Source organism: Dermacentor andersoni, chromosome 5 (assembly GCF_023375885.2).
Source record: "Dermacentor andersoni chromosome 5, qqDerAnde1_hic_scaffold, whole genome shotgun sequence".
Lineage (NCBI taxonomy): Eukaryota > Metazoa > Arthropoda > Arachnida > Ixodida > Ixodidae > Dermacentor > Dermacentor andersoni.
Window position 1 is genome coordinate 28,124,480 of NC_092818.1, and position 15,431 is coordinate 28,139,910.

At 47.2% G+C, this 15,431-nt stretch overlaps 1 protein-coding gene across 1 annotated transcript in view; it reads left to right on the top strand.

Moving 5' to 3' along the window:
- Hibch (3-hydroxyisobutyryl-CoA hydrolase) overlaps positions 1 to 15,431 on the top strand; it is a 52,927-nt gene that overhangs the window by 13,930 nt on the left and 23,566 nt on the right. The window contains exon 5 of the mRNA XM_050177465.3: positions 1,588 to 1,640. Within this exon, the coding sequence (XP_050033422.1) occupies positions 1,588 to 1,640 (53 nt within the window). The remainder of the gene's footprint in view (positions 1 to 1,587; positions 1,641 to 15,431) is intronic.

Here is a 15,431-nt window from a genome sequence, read left to right on the forward strand (position 1 = left end):
ATAGCACCATCTGTCAGGTACTGTTTTACTCCCCTAACAGTAGTGAAGGGTGATGATCGCATAAGCAGTGTCGCCACTCTCTCGCTCGAGGTTGGGCGATTTGAATTGTGCTAAAGGTATGCAGACCCTTCAGATGCAATTTTCTCGTAAACTAGGTCTTTTCCTTGGCACGAAACAACTGCTGCAAAGTTTCTGGAAGGGTATTTTTAACAGTCGACGATGACTTAGTATTTGCCTTTAATGTCCCTTTAGCCTCTTACAACCTTAATTTTTTAACTGTAAGAGAACATTTTAATAGATTGAAGTAGTACTTACCTGCGAGATTAGAATATCCAAAATTAGTCTTACACCATTTACTGCCCTGATGTGAGATTTTTAGAGCTGTTAAAGAAAACTCAGATGGTCATGTGGCATAAAAACTATGTGGGGCCACAACATTGATATGGCGTCAGATTACCAGCCGTTTAGGCTACGATATGGGCTGCATACATTATTAAATCATATATTTTTTACATACAAGGTGTTTCGATGAACACTTTAAAATGTTTTAAAGGTTGCCTGTAGCAGATAGCTGAATTCTAGCTTATGAGCCGGTCTACTCGAAGCAGCGGACACTACTTGCACAAAAAATTGAAATGCACAATCAACTAATTAACAAGAATTCACTAATTAACTTTTAGCTAATTATCTTATGACCTATATTGCAATTTACAAATTCTAGCAGTGCACTTCGTAAGGCAGTTCCACTTGGAACGAATTCTCAGGACGACACCAGTTTTGATATATAAATTCCTGAACTTCGCAGAGAAATGCATTGGCACCACACTACGCAAACACAAGCACCGCTGTGGTCACTGCACCTCCCATGCGTCTGCCGCAACTGCTGCTGCAGCTGCACCGGCTCCTTCGACATGCGTGATGTTATAACCACAAAAGCATAGCCATGTGCACTGGTGCCATCACCACACTCTTTCCCCGTCTATCCCTGCCTGTCTCCATTGCTGCAGCTCTGTTGCCATACTCATTCCCCCTGTCCCCTACCCATCTCTATTCCTGTCCACGTGCCATGTGCGCGTGATACGGATATAAGCCTCCCAGGATACCCCCATTGGGAACGCATGCATAGAGGTAACCAGCTTTGCTGTAAAACAGAGCCATTATAGTTCCATGTTTTCATACTGAACAAGCTCACACTTGGCAGGTCAGTAAGTCTCGTATCTTATGGCAGTCTGTAGAACAGTCGGTATTGATGAGATGGGGGCTTCCATTTATGCACACGAATAGATGCAGCCACAGGAGTTTCTTGGAATGTTCACGCTCGCTGGAAACACAATGTGCAAAGCGTTGTTTTCCGAGTCAGAGATGGCGACACGCTGAAGTGTCCTTAATGGATGACCACACATTATGTCAAAAATCAGGATTTCTCTCACTAAGCGGTATGCTTAGTGGGAGAAATTGAATTTATGGGCTTAGGTTTGGCATGTTGCAAAATCGTTGCAACAGGCTAGAGGAGTTAACATTGTTGCTAGCTTGTCATGGGTTTTGTGTGCTGTGTCCTAACATTGTGTTGTTCTCTTTGTCTCACAGCTAGTCTGACAATCCCCTTCGTTGCTATTTTGGATGGCGTCACTATGGGTGGGGTAAGTTGCTGCTCACTGTTTGAACATTCTCTCTCTCCTCTGTCTCTTCTTTTTATTTTTCATTTGGCAGTGTATCTGAGAAAGCGAGTTGGTGATCCACAAACAGCCCCCACTGTAGTCTTTGTTGTGCAACGAATTTGCATTATCGCTCCCCTGGGCACGAAGCTTCATTCCAGCCACTACGATTTCTGTGCAGCAAGCGCACATGTTGATGTATGCATCAAGTCAAACAAAACAAAAAAAAAGTTTAGCACCGCATAGCTATTAGAGAAACAGCACATGTGTTCTCTGATGCCTTCTTTTCCTCACACATTTCTGCTAATGATCATTTGCCAATGACTTTTCCAGAGCTGTTTTTTGCTGAAGGTAACCTTGCTTCCAATAGTTGGTGGCATTTTTTGTATTTTTATATTCAAGATGTGACTGAAGGCCTTCACCAAGGGCATGTAGCTTACGATTAAGTTAGTACAGTCAACTCTCATTACAACAAACCCTGAGAATCCGACAAAAAATGTCTGTTTTATCCGAAGTCCATAATATCTGAAACGCCTCACTTGCAAAACTTTGCTAGCTATGTTTAACAAGGTTATTGCAAAGAGTGTGTGACGAATGTCCAAAGTAAAAAAAAAACTAAAAAAAAAGTCAGTTTCACCTGAAAGGTGAAGCACCAATTGGGATAGCAAATTAGTGGACAGCTACGCGAAGTAAGGATAGTAGTTTTATCGGCCATATAAAGTTGTAAACGTTAGCTTACTGACGAAATTAATAAGCACCTTGTTACGCGCGCACAGGTAAACATGAACACACATCGCTCGATGATCGCGGAAAGTCATTGTCAAAATGTTCGAGCGAGAAGGCATGACTGCAACAGCTAGTGAATTGACCATCGTGTTGTCTCTCGCTTCGACGCGAACTAAACGTCGAAAGCACAGCACATACGAAGCTAGCGGCATTGGGCGCACTTTGTCCACATCACAAGTCGCTTTCAAGATACGGTGGCCGTGTGGGCGTGCCATTCACAGTAGCCACCGGAGTAGAACCCCTGCCCCTGTCTATCGCCTCCCCCCCCCCTTTCTATGCCTCGCGCGTCAAAGACTGCGTGCTTCCGCCCTGCTTTCTGCCCTGCTTTCCTCCCTCCCTCGCGCACACGATATTGAGCCACAATCGTCGGGTGACCCTCGCAAGTCAGTTGCCAGCCCGTGCCGACATGGCAAAAGTCTGTTTTATATGCCCGATTTTTACAAATTCACTGTAGGCGATAGTCCGTTGTATCGCAATCCAGTAAAAGCAGACGTTGCATTAATAAAATAGGTAGCTCAAACTAAGGTTGAAATATGGTCCATTATAACCGAAAGTCTGTTCTACAAGCGTAGATTGCAACGAGTGTAGACTGTACAGCATAAATCGTAATGCATAAATCACAGGCACTGATCAAGCTGCTGGCCGAAGCTACGACGTGGACAACTTGTGCATCCGCAAATGGAAACCATTTTTGCAATGATTTGAGTGTTTTTGCATGCAGTTATTTCTGCTGGTTATATGCGCGGATTTCTTTTTCTTTCTAGGTTATTGTAATCAAGGGGGGGAGGGGGAGGTTATACACAGTGACAGGTTGTACGTAGAAAAATACAGTAGCTTTTACACAACGTTGTAGGCACCCCGCTGGCATTGCCTCTGCGACACGGCATGCTCAGAACAAACACGGAAACGATCGCAACACGCCTGAACCAGTCTGAATGTACGCTTGCAAAAAGCAAAATGGCGACTGGAAGCCAAAGCCACCGTCACTTCTTGTGCAATGTCACCCTAACCAGAGATGCGCTACACAAGTGGCGCTCCTCTATAAGGGTGGCCGAGCAATATGATAGCAGCACAGAAGACTGCACTGCTGCCCACGCCATCCCTCCGAATCCCTGCCCCTACTGCAACCATACCGGCGTCAGACAAGACATCAAACACCTCCTGTGGCACTACGAGTGCCTTTACCTGCTTTGGGGAGAAACACGCCCAGCTGGCGCAGTCTTATGAGGCATGGACAGCACCCCTTGACCCCAGGCGTGCCAAGAAAATGCTGCTCTCCTTGTGGGAGCTTGCTTGCAAATCGTGCATCATAAAACGAGTCTGAGAGGAGCCACAATACGCCTCTCAACCCTTCTTAATTAACCACCCTCCCCACTCAGGCCGCATGCCAGTCCTATTCTATATCAATAAATGGCGAATTCGGCAAATTGCACCGGGGTGCCCCAATGCGCCGTTTCATCCAATAATCTTTGCCCCCGGGTTCCCCTGTACGTGCCGGTGCAATTTGTCGAATTCACCAAAACATTTTCATTTCATTTCTTGCATGGGCAACTGATGATGATGGTAACCAAGTGACGGTTTCTGTAACGGATACATCTCGGAGGCCACAATGTAGGAGTAAGAAATTGGGCCACCCTTTAGTTATTTATTGCATCAGTTCTGTGGATTTAACCTTTTCTTTATGAAAAACTGAACTACAGTGGCAAACTATAGCGCGAGTTCCAATCAAGGAGGCACCTGTGGCTGGCAGCCTTCACTACTGCTTCCCTACTGCTACCACCACGCTGCCTATGTGGCAAGCGCTTGGAGCCAATATCTGTACCAATAGTCGCTCCACCATTATTGCAACATTCGATTCCTTTCAAAATGCTGCCACGTACGGTTTCTTATAATCACAAAAAAAAATTTAAGCATTCATGTTTTTTATGCCAGCACGCATGGTTTATGCATGTAGTATGTCACACCGGTGAAAATTATGAGAAAGAAAACTCGACTTATACATTAGAACAGTGTTCAAAATAGGCTATTACTATCACTTTGAATCAAAAACAAAGGAATATTCAAGTGTAATTTCACTACTTGAAGACTATGCACTAGCCCTGAAATTCTGTTATGGTCAGTGATGTTAACAGTGCGTAATAATATTGTTACGGAAGGATGAAAGAAAAAAGAGAAGAAGAAGGTCGGCGAGACGCTGGCTGCTGCGTGTTGTTACCAGTCAGCCATTTTAACCCCATTGACTTTGCTTGTATATATATTGTAAATACAGTCTTATACTCCCAACATCACCGTAACGTATTGGTGGCAGGTGAGGGGTACTACGGCTGGAAACGGAGCTCCGCAGTGGACGTCGCATCACCGTCCTCATCATGAATGACAGTGAGCACTCGGGATCAACTTCATTGCCGCCTCCAGCGTCGCCATCGCCCGCTACGTGCGTCGCTGTCCCCTTCAGTTGTGGTTGTGCAACCCAAGGATCCCGTAACTTTGTGCAGGACTGATGGCACCGACATTGAAGAGTGGGCGGCTATGTACGAATGTGTGAGTGGAATCAACAGATGGGACCCTATGCTTATGCTAGCTAACCTGTTGTTCTACCTAAGAGGCACGGCAAAGGTGTGGTTCGAAAACCATGAAGAGGAGCTGACCAGCTGGGACCAATGCAAAGAGAAGTTAACAGAGTTGTTTGGCAAACCAGCCAGCCATAAAATTGCCGCCCCTTTGGCCTATGCAATGCTCCTGCGACATTTGAACGTATGATGGACTCTCTTCTACGAGGCTACAAATGAACCACCTGTCTCTGTTACCTTGATGACGTTATTGTTTTTTCTCCCACGTTCGGCAGCCACCTTACCCGACTCGCTGCCATTCTTGCGGTCTTCCGAAAAGCCGACCTCCAGTTGAACTCCACGAAGTGTCAATTACGAAGTGTCAAGCCTATTTTGCTTGCGGGTGATTTTAACTTACCTGACTTGGAATGGCTAGAAGGTGATTTTGTATGCAAAGTTGACAGCCGTATTGACCTAGAAATGAAAAACATTGTAAACACCTTCGGACTGTTACAGTATGTCAATGCTCCAACTCGGAATAGTAACATTCTGGACCTTTTGTTCTGCAGTTCATCTACCCTTATTAGCTCGGTTTATATAATACCAGGAATAAGTGACCATCACGCCGTCATTGCAAACATTAAAACAGATATTAACCGATCAACGTCACCCTCTTCAAGGAGAGTTTTTTTCTTCGAAAGAGGTGATTATCCTAGTATCTCCCAGGAGCTCCTCAATTACTTGCCGGTTTTTTAATGTCTTGCTGAGGATTACGACATCCATGATTTATGGCGGGTATTTAAAGATAAACTGCTTGAGCTTACGGACAAGTATGTTCCAAGCATAGACTCCACCAGACTCAAAAAACGTAAGAAACCCTGGGTGAATTTGCGTATTCTCAGAATAATTAAAAAAAGAAAGAGAGCATTTAATAGATACAAAAAAACTAAAAGTATGAATCACATAAAAAAGTTATCTGAAGTAACACAGGAGTATAAGTTTGCTTTAAAAAATACGAAGGAAGAGTACTTTAAGACACTCAACGACAGAATGAAAACTAATCCTAAACATTTTTGGAGGTTTTTAAAAGGATGCGGATCAGATTTTGTAGGAATAAATGAAATTGTTTGTAATCAACAAATAAATACAGACGATATTGAAAAGGCAACGTGTTTGAATACATATTTTCAATCTGTCTTCCTACCTAAATGCAATCATAGCTCTACACCACAAGCAAGCAGACTTCCTTTAATGGAACAAGTTGAATTAAGCGTTAGAGGCATCGAGGCACTCGTAAAGGTCATAGATGAAACCAAAACAAACGGTCCGGATGGTATATCTCCACGTATACTAAAGCGGTGTGCTGCACCTATCTCGATGTAGCTTTATTTAATCTATGTGAAATCGCTGTCCACAGGACTCTTACCTAATGATTGGAAAACCGCTCAAGTTGTACCTATTCATAAAGGGGGTTCGAAAAGAGATGTCGCAAATTACAGGCCTATCTCACTAATATCCATCTCGTGCGAGATCATTGAGCATATTATATATGCTGAGATAATGCGTCATATAACAAATAATAATATACTGATCAAAGAACAACATGGGTTTCGGAAAGGTCTATCTTGCACAACACAATTAATTGAATTTTATCATCAATTGGCATTCGATGTTGACGAGGGAGGACAAACAGATTGTGTCTTTTTAGACTTTCGCAAGGCATTCGACACAGTGTCACATCCACTTCTTCGTATTAAACTTAAGATGTTAAATATTCACTCAAGCGTACTCGCTTGGATTGAAAATTATCTGTCTCAGCGCCGACAATGTGTTGTTTTGAACGGCAAAAGCTCGGCATACGCTGATGTGACGTCAGGAGTCCCACAGGGCTCAGTCTTAGGGCCACTTTTGTTTTTACTTTATATAAATGATATTTCTGTTGGTATTTCTTCATGTATACGGTTGTTTGCCGACGATTGTGTTGTTTATAGGAAAATTAAGAGTGAACAAGATGCTGCCATGTTACAATCAGACTTAGAATGTCAGATACTTGGTGTTCCACATGGAAGATGAATTTGAATTTAAAAAAGTGTGTTCATGTATCTTCTACAAGAAAGAAGAAACGGATTGTAAATCTTTACCAGATAAATAATACCCTAATAAAAAACGAACCTATATACAAGTATCTAGGTGTGACGCTATCATCCGACTGCTCATGGTCTGCTCATGTGGATGACGTCATTGTAAAAGCTGGTAGGGCACTCAATTTTATTCAGAGGAACTTGAAATGTTCACAGCCGAACCTAAAGAAAACTGCTTACCTAACATGTGTTAGACCAATCTTGGAATACGCCTGTGTCGTCTGGGACCCCGCGCAAAAAAACTTGATTGATAAGCTGGAAAGAATTCAAAACCGAGCTGCTAGGTTCGTCCTGGGGCGGTATGGGCGGAGAGAAAGTTGTACTACAGTAAAAGCTCGGTAATTTGAATTCCGCGGGGATGCCACGAGAATTCGAATTATACAAAATTCGAACTAATGAAAGTCAGAAAAAAAATCGTTTGGTTAAGGCGCGTATACAGTACGACGTAGCGTGAGCGTGCGCGCACACACGCTACGTCACGTTGGCGAGAACGTCTAATAGTTCGAAGCACTGGCGCAGCCAACGTAACCGGACGGGGACAACGTGGCCCGACGTCGAGATGGCTCTTGATCCATCTGCGCCGACCCACAGTGCAGGGTGCGGTGAAAAAAGGTGGCCGCGCTTCTTCGCCGACAGCCGTCCCAAGTGGCGCGCGGGTTGGGGATCGTTCTGCGCATGCTCCGAAGAGAAAAGCCGACGGTGCGCGCGTCGAAGTAGCGTGACTAGCCCCACGCGACGCGCGCTGACGCTCGGTGCAGGAACAAGAGCTGCACTCTACAATGCACTCTCGAAACGGATCACAACCTGCTGCGACGTTGGTCTCCGTTGTACTTCTGTAGATGCACCGACTGCACGTTGCTGAGTTCCAGTATACGCATAGGTGGCGTCCAAACACGTATCCCAGCGACGCTTTGCTTTGAGTAATAGCCACGAATCTCAAACGCTATGCTTTTTGGTACTGCGAGCGCCGATAAACGTCATGGCCGCCAGGTTATTGATATTACCTGGTACCGCTTCTCGGCAGAACACCTCGTAGATAAAGAGCGAAGCCTCCAAATGGGACACGAAAAAAAAAACGAAATAAAAGAAGAGACGCAGTTTCGCCCTAATTAGGAGAAGCATCGGTTCCGAACGCAAATTAGCAGAGCCGTAGGAAGTGAGGATGGTACTTTTATCGACCGCATCAACTTGTAAACATTCTCTTGCTAACGAAAATACTAAGCATGGCGTCAGCACGCACAGCAAACGTGAACACATCACCCCCGATGACTACGGACATTCGCTGTCAAAACGTTGGCGTGAGGAAACGCGGCAACAGAAGTCAGCGAAGTTACATTCGTGCTGTCTATGGCTTCGACGCAAAGTGAGCGCCGACAATCAAAGCCTCGGGCTCAACACACGCAGAAGAAGTAGCTATTGCCCTAGCTGCCTCTAACCACTGGTCTCAATACATCATAACCGACTCGCGCGGGGCTTGTCGAAATTATGAAGCTGCTTGGGTCAGCCACTAGTGGGACGAATATTGGAGACCTATAGCAACGAGCGAATTGATCCTACCCACCATTGCCTGGTCTGGACTCCGAGCCACCAGGGCCTAGCAGGGAATGAAGCCGCGAACACGGCGGCCCGAGCACTCATCTACCGAGCGTCCCAGTTAGACCATGGGCACCTGGAATCGGAAGGCAGCTATCTTGTTACATTTAAAGATACCACGATCTTTTACAAAGATAGGCCAATACCCAACTCCTGCAAAAGGGTTTGGCAAGGCTAATGAACGCATCTTGATCCAACTTTTTACTAACGCTTTATTGTGCCCGGAAATATTGAAACATTTCGATTGTTCCTTCACTGGCAAGTGGCAATACTGTGGGGAGGTGGCTGACACCTACCACACGGTTTGTCAGCTCAATTCAGCTTTCTCTCAACCCTAACCTAACCCGAGAGGAGTGGGAGGCGACGCTGCTCGGTTGCTCGGACCTTCAGGCCCAAAAGGCCTTGGTCCGGAGGGCTAAGCTGGCGGCTCGTACCAATGGAGTCCCCGAATAGCGACTCCACCCATTGCGGAGTCCTTTTAAGGGCTCTACCTCTTTTGTTTTTGTCAATAAAGGCTTTCAAGCAAACAACACACAGAACGCACAAAGCTACGAGCCACCGACGCACCTAGACTCTGCCTCCAACGCAGATCGCTCACAAGATGCGGCCGCGCGACTGCGTGCAGCCGCCACATGTGCCGTTTCAGTCGGAGAGAACGCGAAGCCCCCGCCCCCCTCTCCCCTCGGCGCTTCGCAACGTTGTGGAGAGCTTCCTATTCGTATTCGTCCCTTTCGCGCGGGCGAGAGAGAGTAAAACATCTTTATTAACAATATTTGAATGGCGAGAGCAGTGTGGGAGGAACCCTCAGTCCAGGGTTCCTAAGATGATTCCGGCGATGTTTCGAGCCCGTTGTATCACAGCTCGGAGGACCTCGGGAGATCCGTCGCGGAGGGCATCGTCCCACAGCTCTTTGTTGCGTAGGGGGTAAAGGAGAGTTGGCAAGGGAGGAAAGAGGTTTGCAGTGCACTCAATCGTGACGTGGAAGATTGTGGGCGAGCTGCCACAGCCAGGGCAACGATCTGCATAACAGTGTGGGTAGAATTTATTGAGAGAGACAAGATTTGGAAAAGTTGCGGTTTGTAACTGGCGTAATGCCACTGCTTCCTCCCGCGAGAAGGACGGCGTGGGTGCGACGAACGCGCGGGCGAGATTGAGCCGCGATCGTCGGCTGCTCTCGCACGCCTTCATGCGCACAACAGCGTAGGGCGCGCGGCGACGTTGTCATCGCCCTTGACTTTATGCGGAACCTCACGGTGACGCCCACGCCGACGGCATAAATGCGCTTGGAGTGTACAGTGCTCACGGAATGAAACGCGTCAATTTAGGGCTAAGTAATGCGCATACTTTCGCTTCAACCGGCTGCAGTTCGTGTCACATCGACGTAATTCTGGCGCGTACACTTACATCGGAGCCCTCGTCACCTTTGGTGACCAAATTCCTAGCGACATGACATTGTGATCTCGCGTACTTTGCACATATGTAGGGTTGTACTAAATGCTCCGTGTCCTATTTCAATCCGTGAGCATTGTACATATGATTGCTATGCAATAAATAACGAACTAAAAAAACACGTAGCGCCGCGTCCGCGTTTATATCTTGAACGTTTTGAGGGAGGGAGAAAACCGACCAGCAACAGACGGTCGATGAGGGAAAGAGCAAAGCTGCGCGGCTACGATCGTCGCCAACGTGCTTCCGCGCACCAGCACCTTGGCATCCACGATGGTGCGGAGTCCGAATTATCGGTGGCAGTGCAGATTTTAGTGTGAATTAGCGGGATACGTTACATATTGCTATCAATGCACTACTGGACGGACCGCGGCGGCTACTTCGCATTATCCGAAATTTCGAATTAATGAGTTGTGAATTAACGAGTTTTTACTGTAAAATGAAACTTGAATTGAATTGGGAACTGCTTTCCTCTAGACGGAAAAAAGTTGAGACTGAAGTTTTTATACCTCATATTTAATAATAAGACTGGAATTAGGAGTAAAAGCTATTTGAAAGAACCACATTATATTTCTAGGCGTAATGACCATTCACTTAAAATCCGCGAATACCGTGACAGGACGTACTTGTTTGCGGATTCCTTTTTTGTCAGAACTATTGTGGAGTGGAATCAGCTGTGTGAAGAGCAAGTGTGCTGTACGAATGAAGATTTGTTTTTTTCCCTGCTGTAACCCCCCTGCTATAACGCCTTCGGGCAATGCGGGGTAATTCTTGAATAAAGAATAAATAAAGAAAAATTCGGGCGCCGTCAGATTACCGTGTTGACGCACCTCGTTGACGCATCCAGTGTCCAACCAGATCCGGAAAAAGTTCACGCCGTACGCAGTTTCCCTGTGCCATGTTCTGCTTCTGACGTGCGCTGCTTCATCGGCCTGTGTTCTTACTTTCGCCATTTCGTCAAAAATTTTGCTGACATTGCTCGGCCTTTGACAGATCTTCTAAAGAAGAACACGCCATTCTCATGGGGCCCCGAGCAAGCTCACACGTTCGCCGCTCTCATCGGGTTTCTGACCACCCCTCCCATACTTTCCCACTTTGATCCATCTGCACCGACCGAAGTCCACACTGACACAAGTGGCCACGGCATCGGCGCTGCTCTCGTCCAACAGCAGAATGCTACCGAGTGCGTGATGGCTTACGCCAGCCGCCTGCTGTCACCTGCCGAGAGAAATTACTCCATCACCGAGTGGGCATGCTTGGCTTTAGTTTGGGCTGTCGCAAAGTTCTGGCCATATTTGTACGGCCGTATGTTTTCGGTCGCTACAGACCACCACGCCCTCTGCTGGCTGTCTTCTCTCCGGGACCGCACAGGACAGCTTGGTCGCTGGGCTTTGCAGCTCCAGGACTTTTCATTTGTTGTCAATTATAAGTCTGGACGTCTGCACAAGGACACTGACTGCCTCTCGCGTCACTCTGTTGATCCTCCTGATCCTGTTGCGCATGATCCAACGACCTGCGTGATGGCTTTGACTGACGTGACCGACATGCACGCTGAACAACAAGGCGACGCATGCTTACAGTCCATCATCGCCGGAGTGCAATCTGGCAGCGCCAACGGCACGTGCCGCATGTTCATGCTACAGGACAGCATCCTCTACCACCGCACTATCAACCCTCACGCCCCTGTGTGGCTCCTTGTCCTTCCTCGTTATCTGCGATCCGTCATTCTCGAACAACTTCACGATGCACATACGGCGGGACACCTTGGAGTTTTGCATACATACGACCGCATACAACGCCGGTTCTTCTGGCCGGGTCTGTACCACTCTGTGTGCCGTTATGTCGCAACTTGCGAATTCTGTCAGCGCCAGAAGAAACCTCCCCTGCCACCTGTCTGACTTCATCCAACTGAACTTCCCTCTGAACCATTCTTTCGCGTAGGCCTTGACCTGCTTGGCCCTTTTCTGACGACGACTAGAGGGAATGAGTGGATCGCTGTCACTACTGATTACGTGACACGCCATGCAATAACAAAGGTGTTGCCGACTAGTTGCGCAACTGACGTCGCCGATTTTCTCCTTCACAACATCATTCTCCAGCATGGTGCACCTCGACAGTTACTTACAGACCGTGGCCGCTCGTTCTTGTCTCAGGTTGTGGACGACCTCCTCCACTCTTGTGCCACTCAGCACAAGCTGTCCACCGCCTACCACCCACAAACGAGCGGTCTCACGGAACATCTCAACTGAACACTCACAGAGATGCTGTCGATGTATGTTTCCAACGATCACCGCAACTGGGATGCCACGCTGGCCTATGTGACATTCGTGTATAACTCGTCCCGACATGACACCGCAGGATATTCATCCTTTTATCTTTTGTATTGTCGTGACCCCACTTTGCCCTTTGACACCATCCTACCTTCTGTGCCCCCACGTTGCCACTGAGTGTGCTCATGAAGTCAACGATCGCGCTCACATGGTACGTCAAGTCACCCTATCTCGCTTATTAGCCTTTCGGCATCTGCAAAAAGAGCATCACGACCGGTGCCATTCCCAAGGTTCAGTTCACCCCAGGTGCTTGGGTGCTGCTTTGGTCACCATGTCGTCAGGTCAGCCTCTCCCAGAAGCTTCTCTCTCGCTACACAGGGCCTTATGAAGTCCCACGTCAAGTTAAGGACGTCAATTACGAGATCGCACCATTACAGTTTTATCCATCCTCACGTCCACCGCCTGTTGACGTCGTGCACATTTCGCGGCTGGAGCCATACTTCACTCACAGTTCTTCGCCTACCATGTGCTGAGTCGGCACTTCACCACCTGGGGGTCCTGTTGTGGAAAGATGAAATTAGAGAGGAAGAAGAAGATAGGCGAGAGGCTGGCTGCTGCGTGTTGTTACTAGTCAGCCATTTTAACCCCATTGACCCTGCTTACATATACATTATAAATACAGTCTTATACTCCCAACATCCCCGTAACAATATGTTATTGCTGACCACATGGCACTTTCTAGTCCTGTTGTTTCTTCACGTAGTTTTGCGCCTTTTCCACAGTAAGGAGATAAGTTATTCCATTCTGCTATCATTCAGGGTGGCAATGATTTAGGTGACACACAAACAGCTTAAGCTTGCAGCTAAACTCGCATTGAAAAGACATTGCTGAGGGAAAAACTATTGAGGCTGAAAAATGTGTTCTGCAGGTGATCCTATCATCAGTAAAGTTTGGTTATCGTTATCAAAACAGAGGTAATCTTACTGGAATGTTTGAAGGGCAACATGTCAAGTGTTTCTATTCCATGTTTGTTGCATGTGCACATAAACATTGTTAATCTTCCAATCCCTTTAGTTTGGGAATCTGCTTGCGGTGCACATTGTGTGTGTAAACATCCTACCCAGATTTTTGTGTACTTTAGTGTGTACTGAACTTAACTGAAAAAAGAAAATAAGTTATGTTTGCATATGCAGAATGCATACACAGTCGAACCCGACTATATCGAACCCGTTTACATCGAATTATTCTATATATCGAACAATTTCTGGTCACGGTATAGTTACAATGAGTATATATAGCAAAAATTACGCTTACATCGAACAAATATTGCAGTGACTCCCGATATATAGAACGTCAAGCGGCGGAAAAGTGCCCCCAGAAGTTGGCTTCCCCTCGCGGTAGCGGGAAAACCCGGCGGCGCGGCTCCGTCCAACCGCTCTCCCTACCGTGACCGCGCTGCCTCGGGCTGTTCGGGCGAGCCGTCGACACTCCCCGTGTCGCGCATAGTGGAGTCTATTAGGCCACCATCCTCCCTCTTTTTCTATCATCTTTCACTTGCCACCCCCTCTCCCCTGACGACGCTTCGCCGTGCTCCCACACGGGTTGCAGAATCAAGCGTCCTTCCTTTCTTTAGATCACTATCTAGCGACACTCCCCAGCAAAAGATGATCCTGGCCCGCCTACAGCGCTTGCTCAGACAGCCAATCAGAAGCTCTTGTGCTCTCTTTGTGCAAGATGGCGAAAGTACGAGTTGTCTGGCTGCTTCTCTGTTTTATCGTGTTTGTGCCTTGTGGGCCTTCTCCCGCAGTGTTGCCGTGATGAAGCGGCAGAATTTGCCTTTCGTCGTGAAGCTCGAAATCATAAATCGCGTCGAACACGATGAGAAGTTGGATGTCCCCGCAGCGTGCAAGATTCCGAGGAGCACTCTCGGCACGATTAGGGCTAAAGTGGCCAGACTCGCAACCCGGTGCCCATGGCGCCCGACGCATACGCACGGCCGTGTACGAGGGGTTCTTCATACGTGCCGGTTTCCGCGTGCTCGGTGAGGACTGTAAAATCTGATGAATGCGACGAAGCCGTTGCCGGTGTTGCCGAAGTTTGGAGCGAGCTGTCAAAATTTCCGGGACATTCGAATTAACGGTGGACGAGTTTGTGAGTGCAGATGATGGTGTCGCGACCACGGTAGAGCCCGGAAACGAAGACTACATCGCCGACATCGTACCGAGCACAAATGACAGTAGGCACAAGGAAAGCAACTACGGTCCTTTGCCCATATCCTCCGAAGTGATTGGTGCACTCGCATTAGTCTGGCGCTTCTGCGCGAATGCGGAAGGTTGCGGCCTCAGCTGCTCCGACTCCTTAGACAACGTGGGGAAGTGCGTGCGTCGCAGGCAGCGAAATTGCCCAAGCAGAAGAAAATGCAGGACTAATTTATGCCAAACTAAGCTAGTTTCGTTAATAAAGTGATTTTATAAATGGTATGTGCTTTTATGACATCCAATTATTTAGCAGGCTTATATCGAATTATGCTCTATATCAAACTGATAGGCGTTTTTTTGCGAGTTCGATATAGCCGGGTTTGACTGTAACTAGAATGTTACTTTTTTTTTCTGCTTCGAAACGACTCTTCCCCCCTCCCTCTCGGAAAAGAAAGTAATGGTGTCCAGGGGAGGTATTCTGTAAGTGTTCGCCTAGTGGACATGTCCATTTCCTCTGCTGTTGAACTTCTGATTGGCTGGGCTGGGTTGCATGTCCGCAGCTGTGAGACGCCACAGCCAATCAGCATTGCAGCAGCAGACAAAATGGACATCTCCACTAAGTGGACACTTATGGGATACCTCTGCAGGTAGGCCAGATTCTTTGGAGCTTTTCGTCCATGTATTGGCTGCGCCTGTGGCTCAACCATGCTACCACATTTGTGAATGCACACTGGCTTGCTATCACTTTAAAGTGGGAGCATTGCAGTTTTCAACGTAGCTTGTCGGGAGGCAG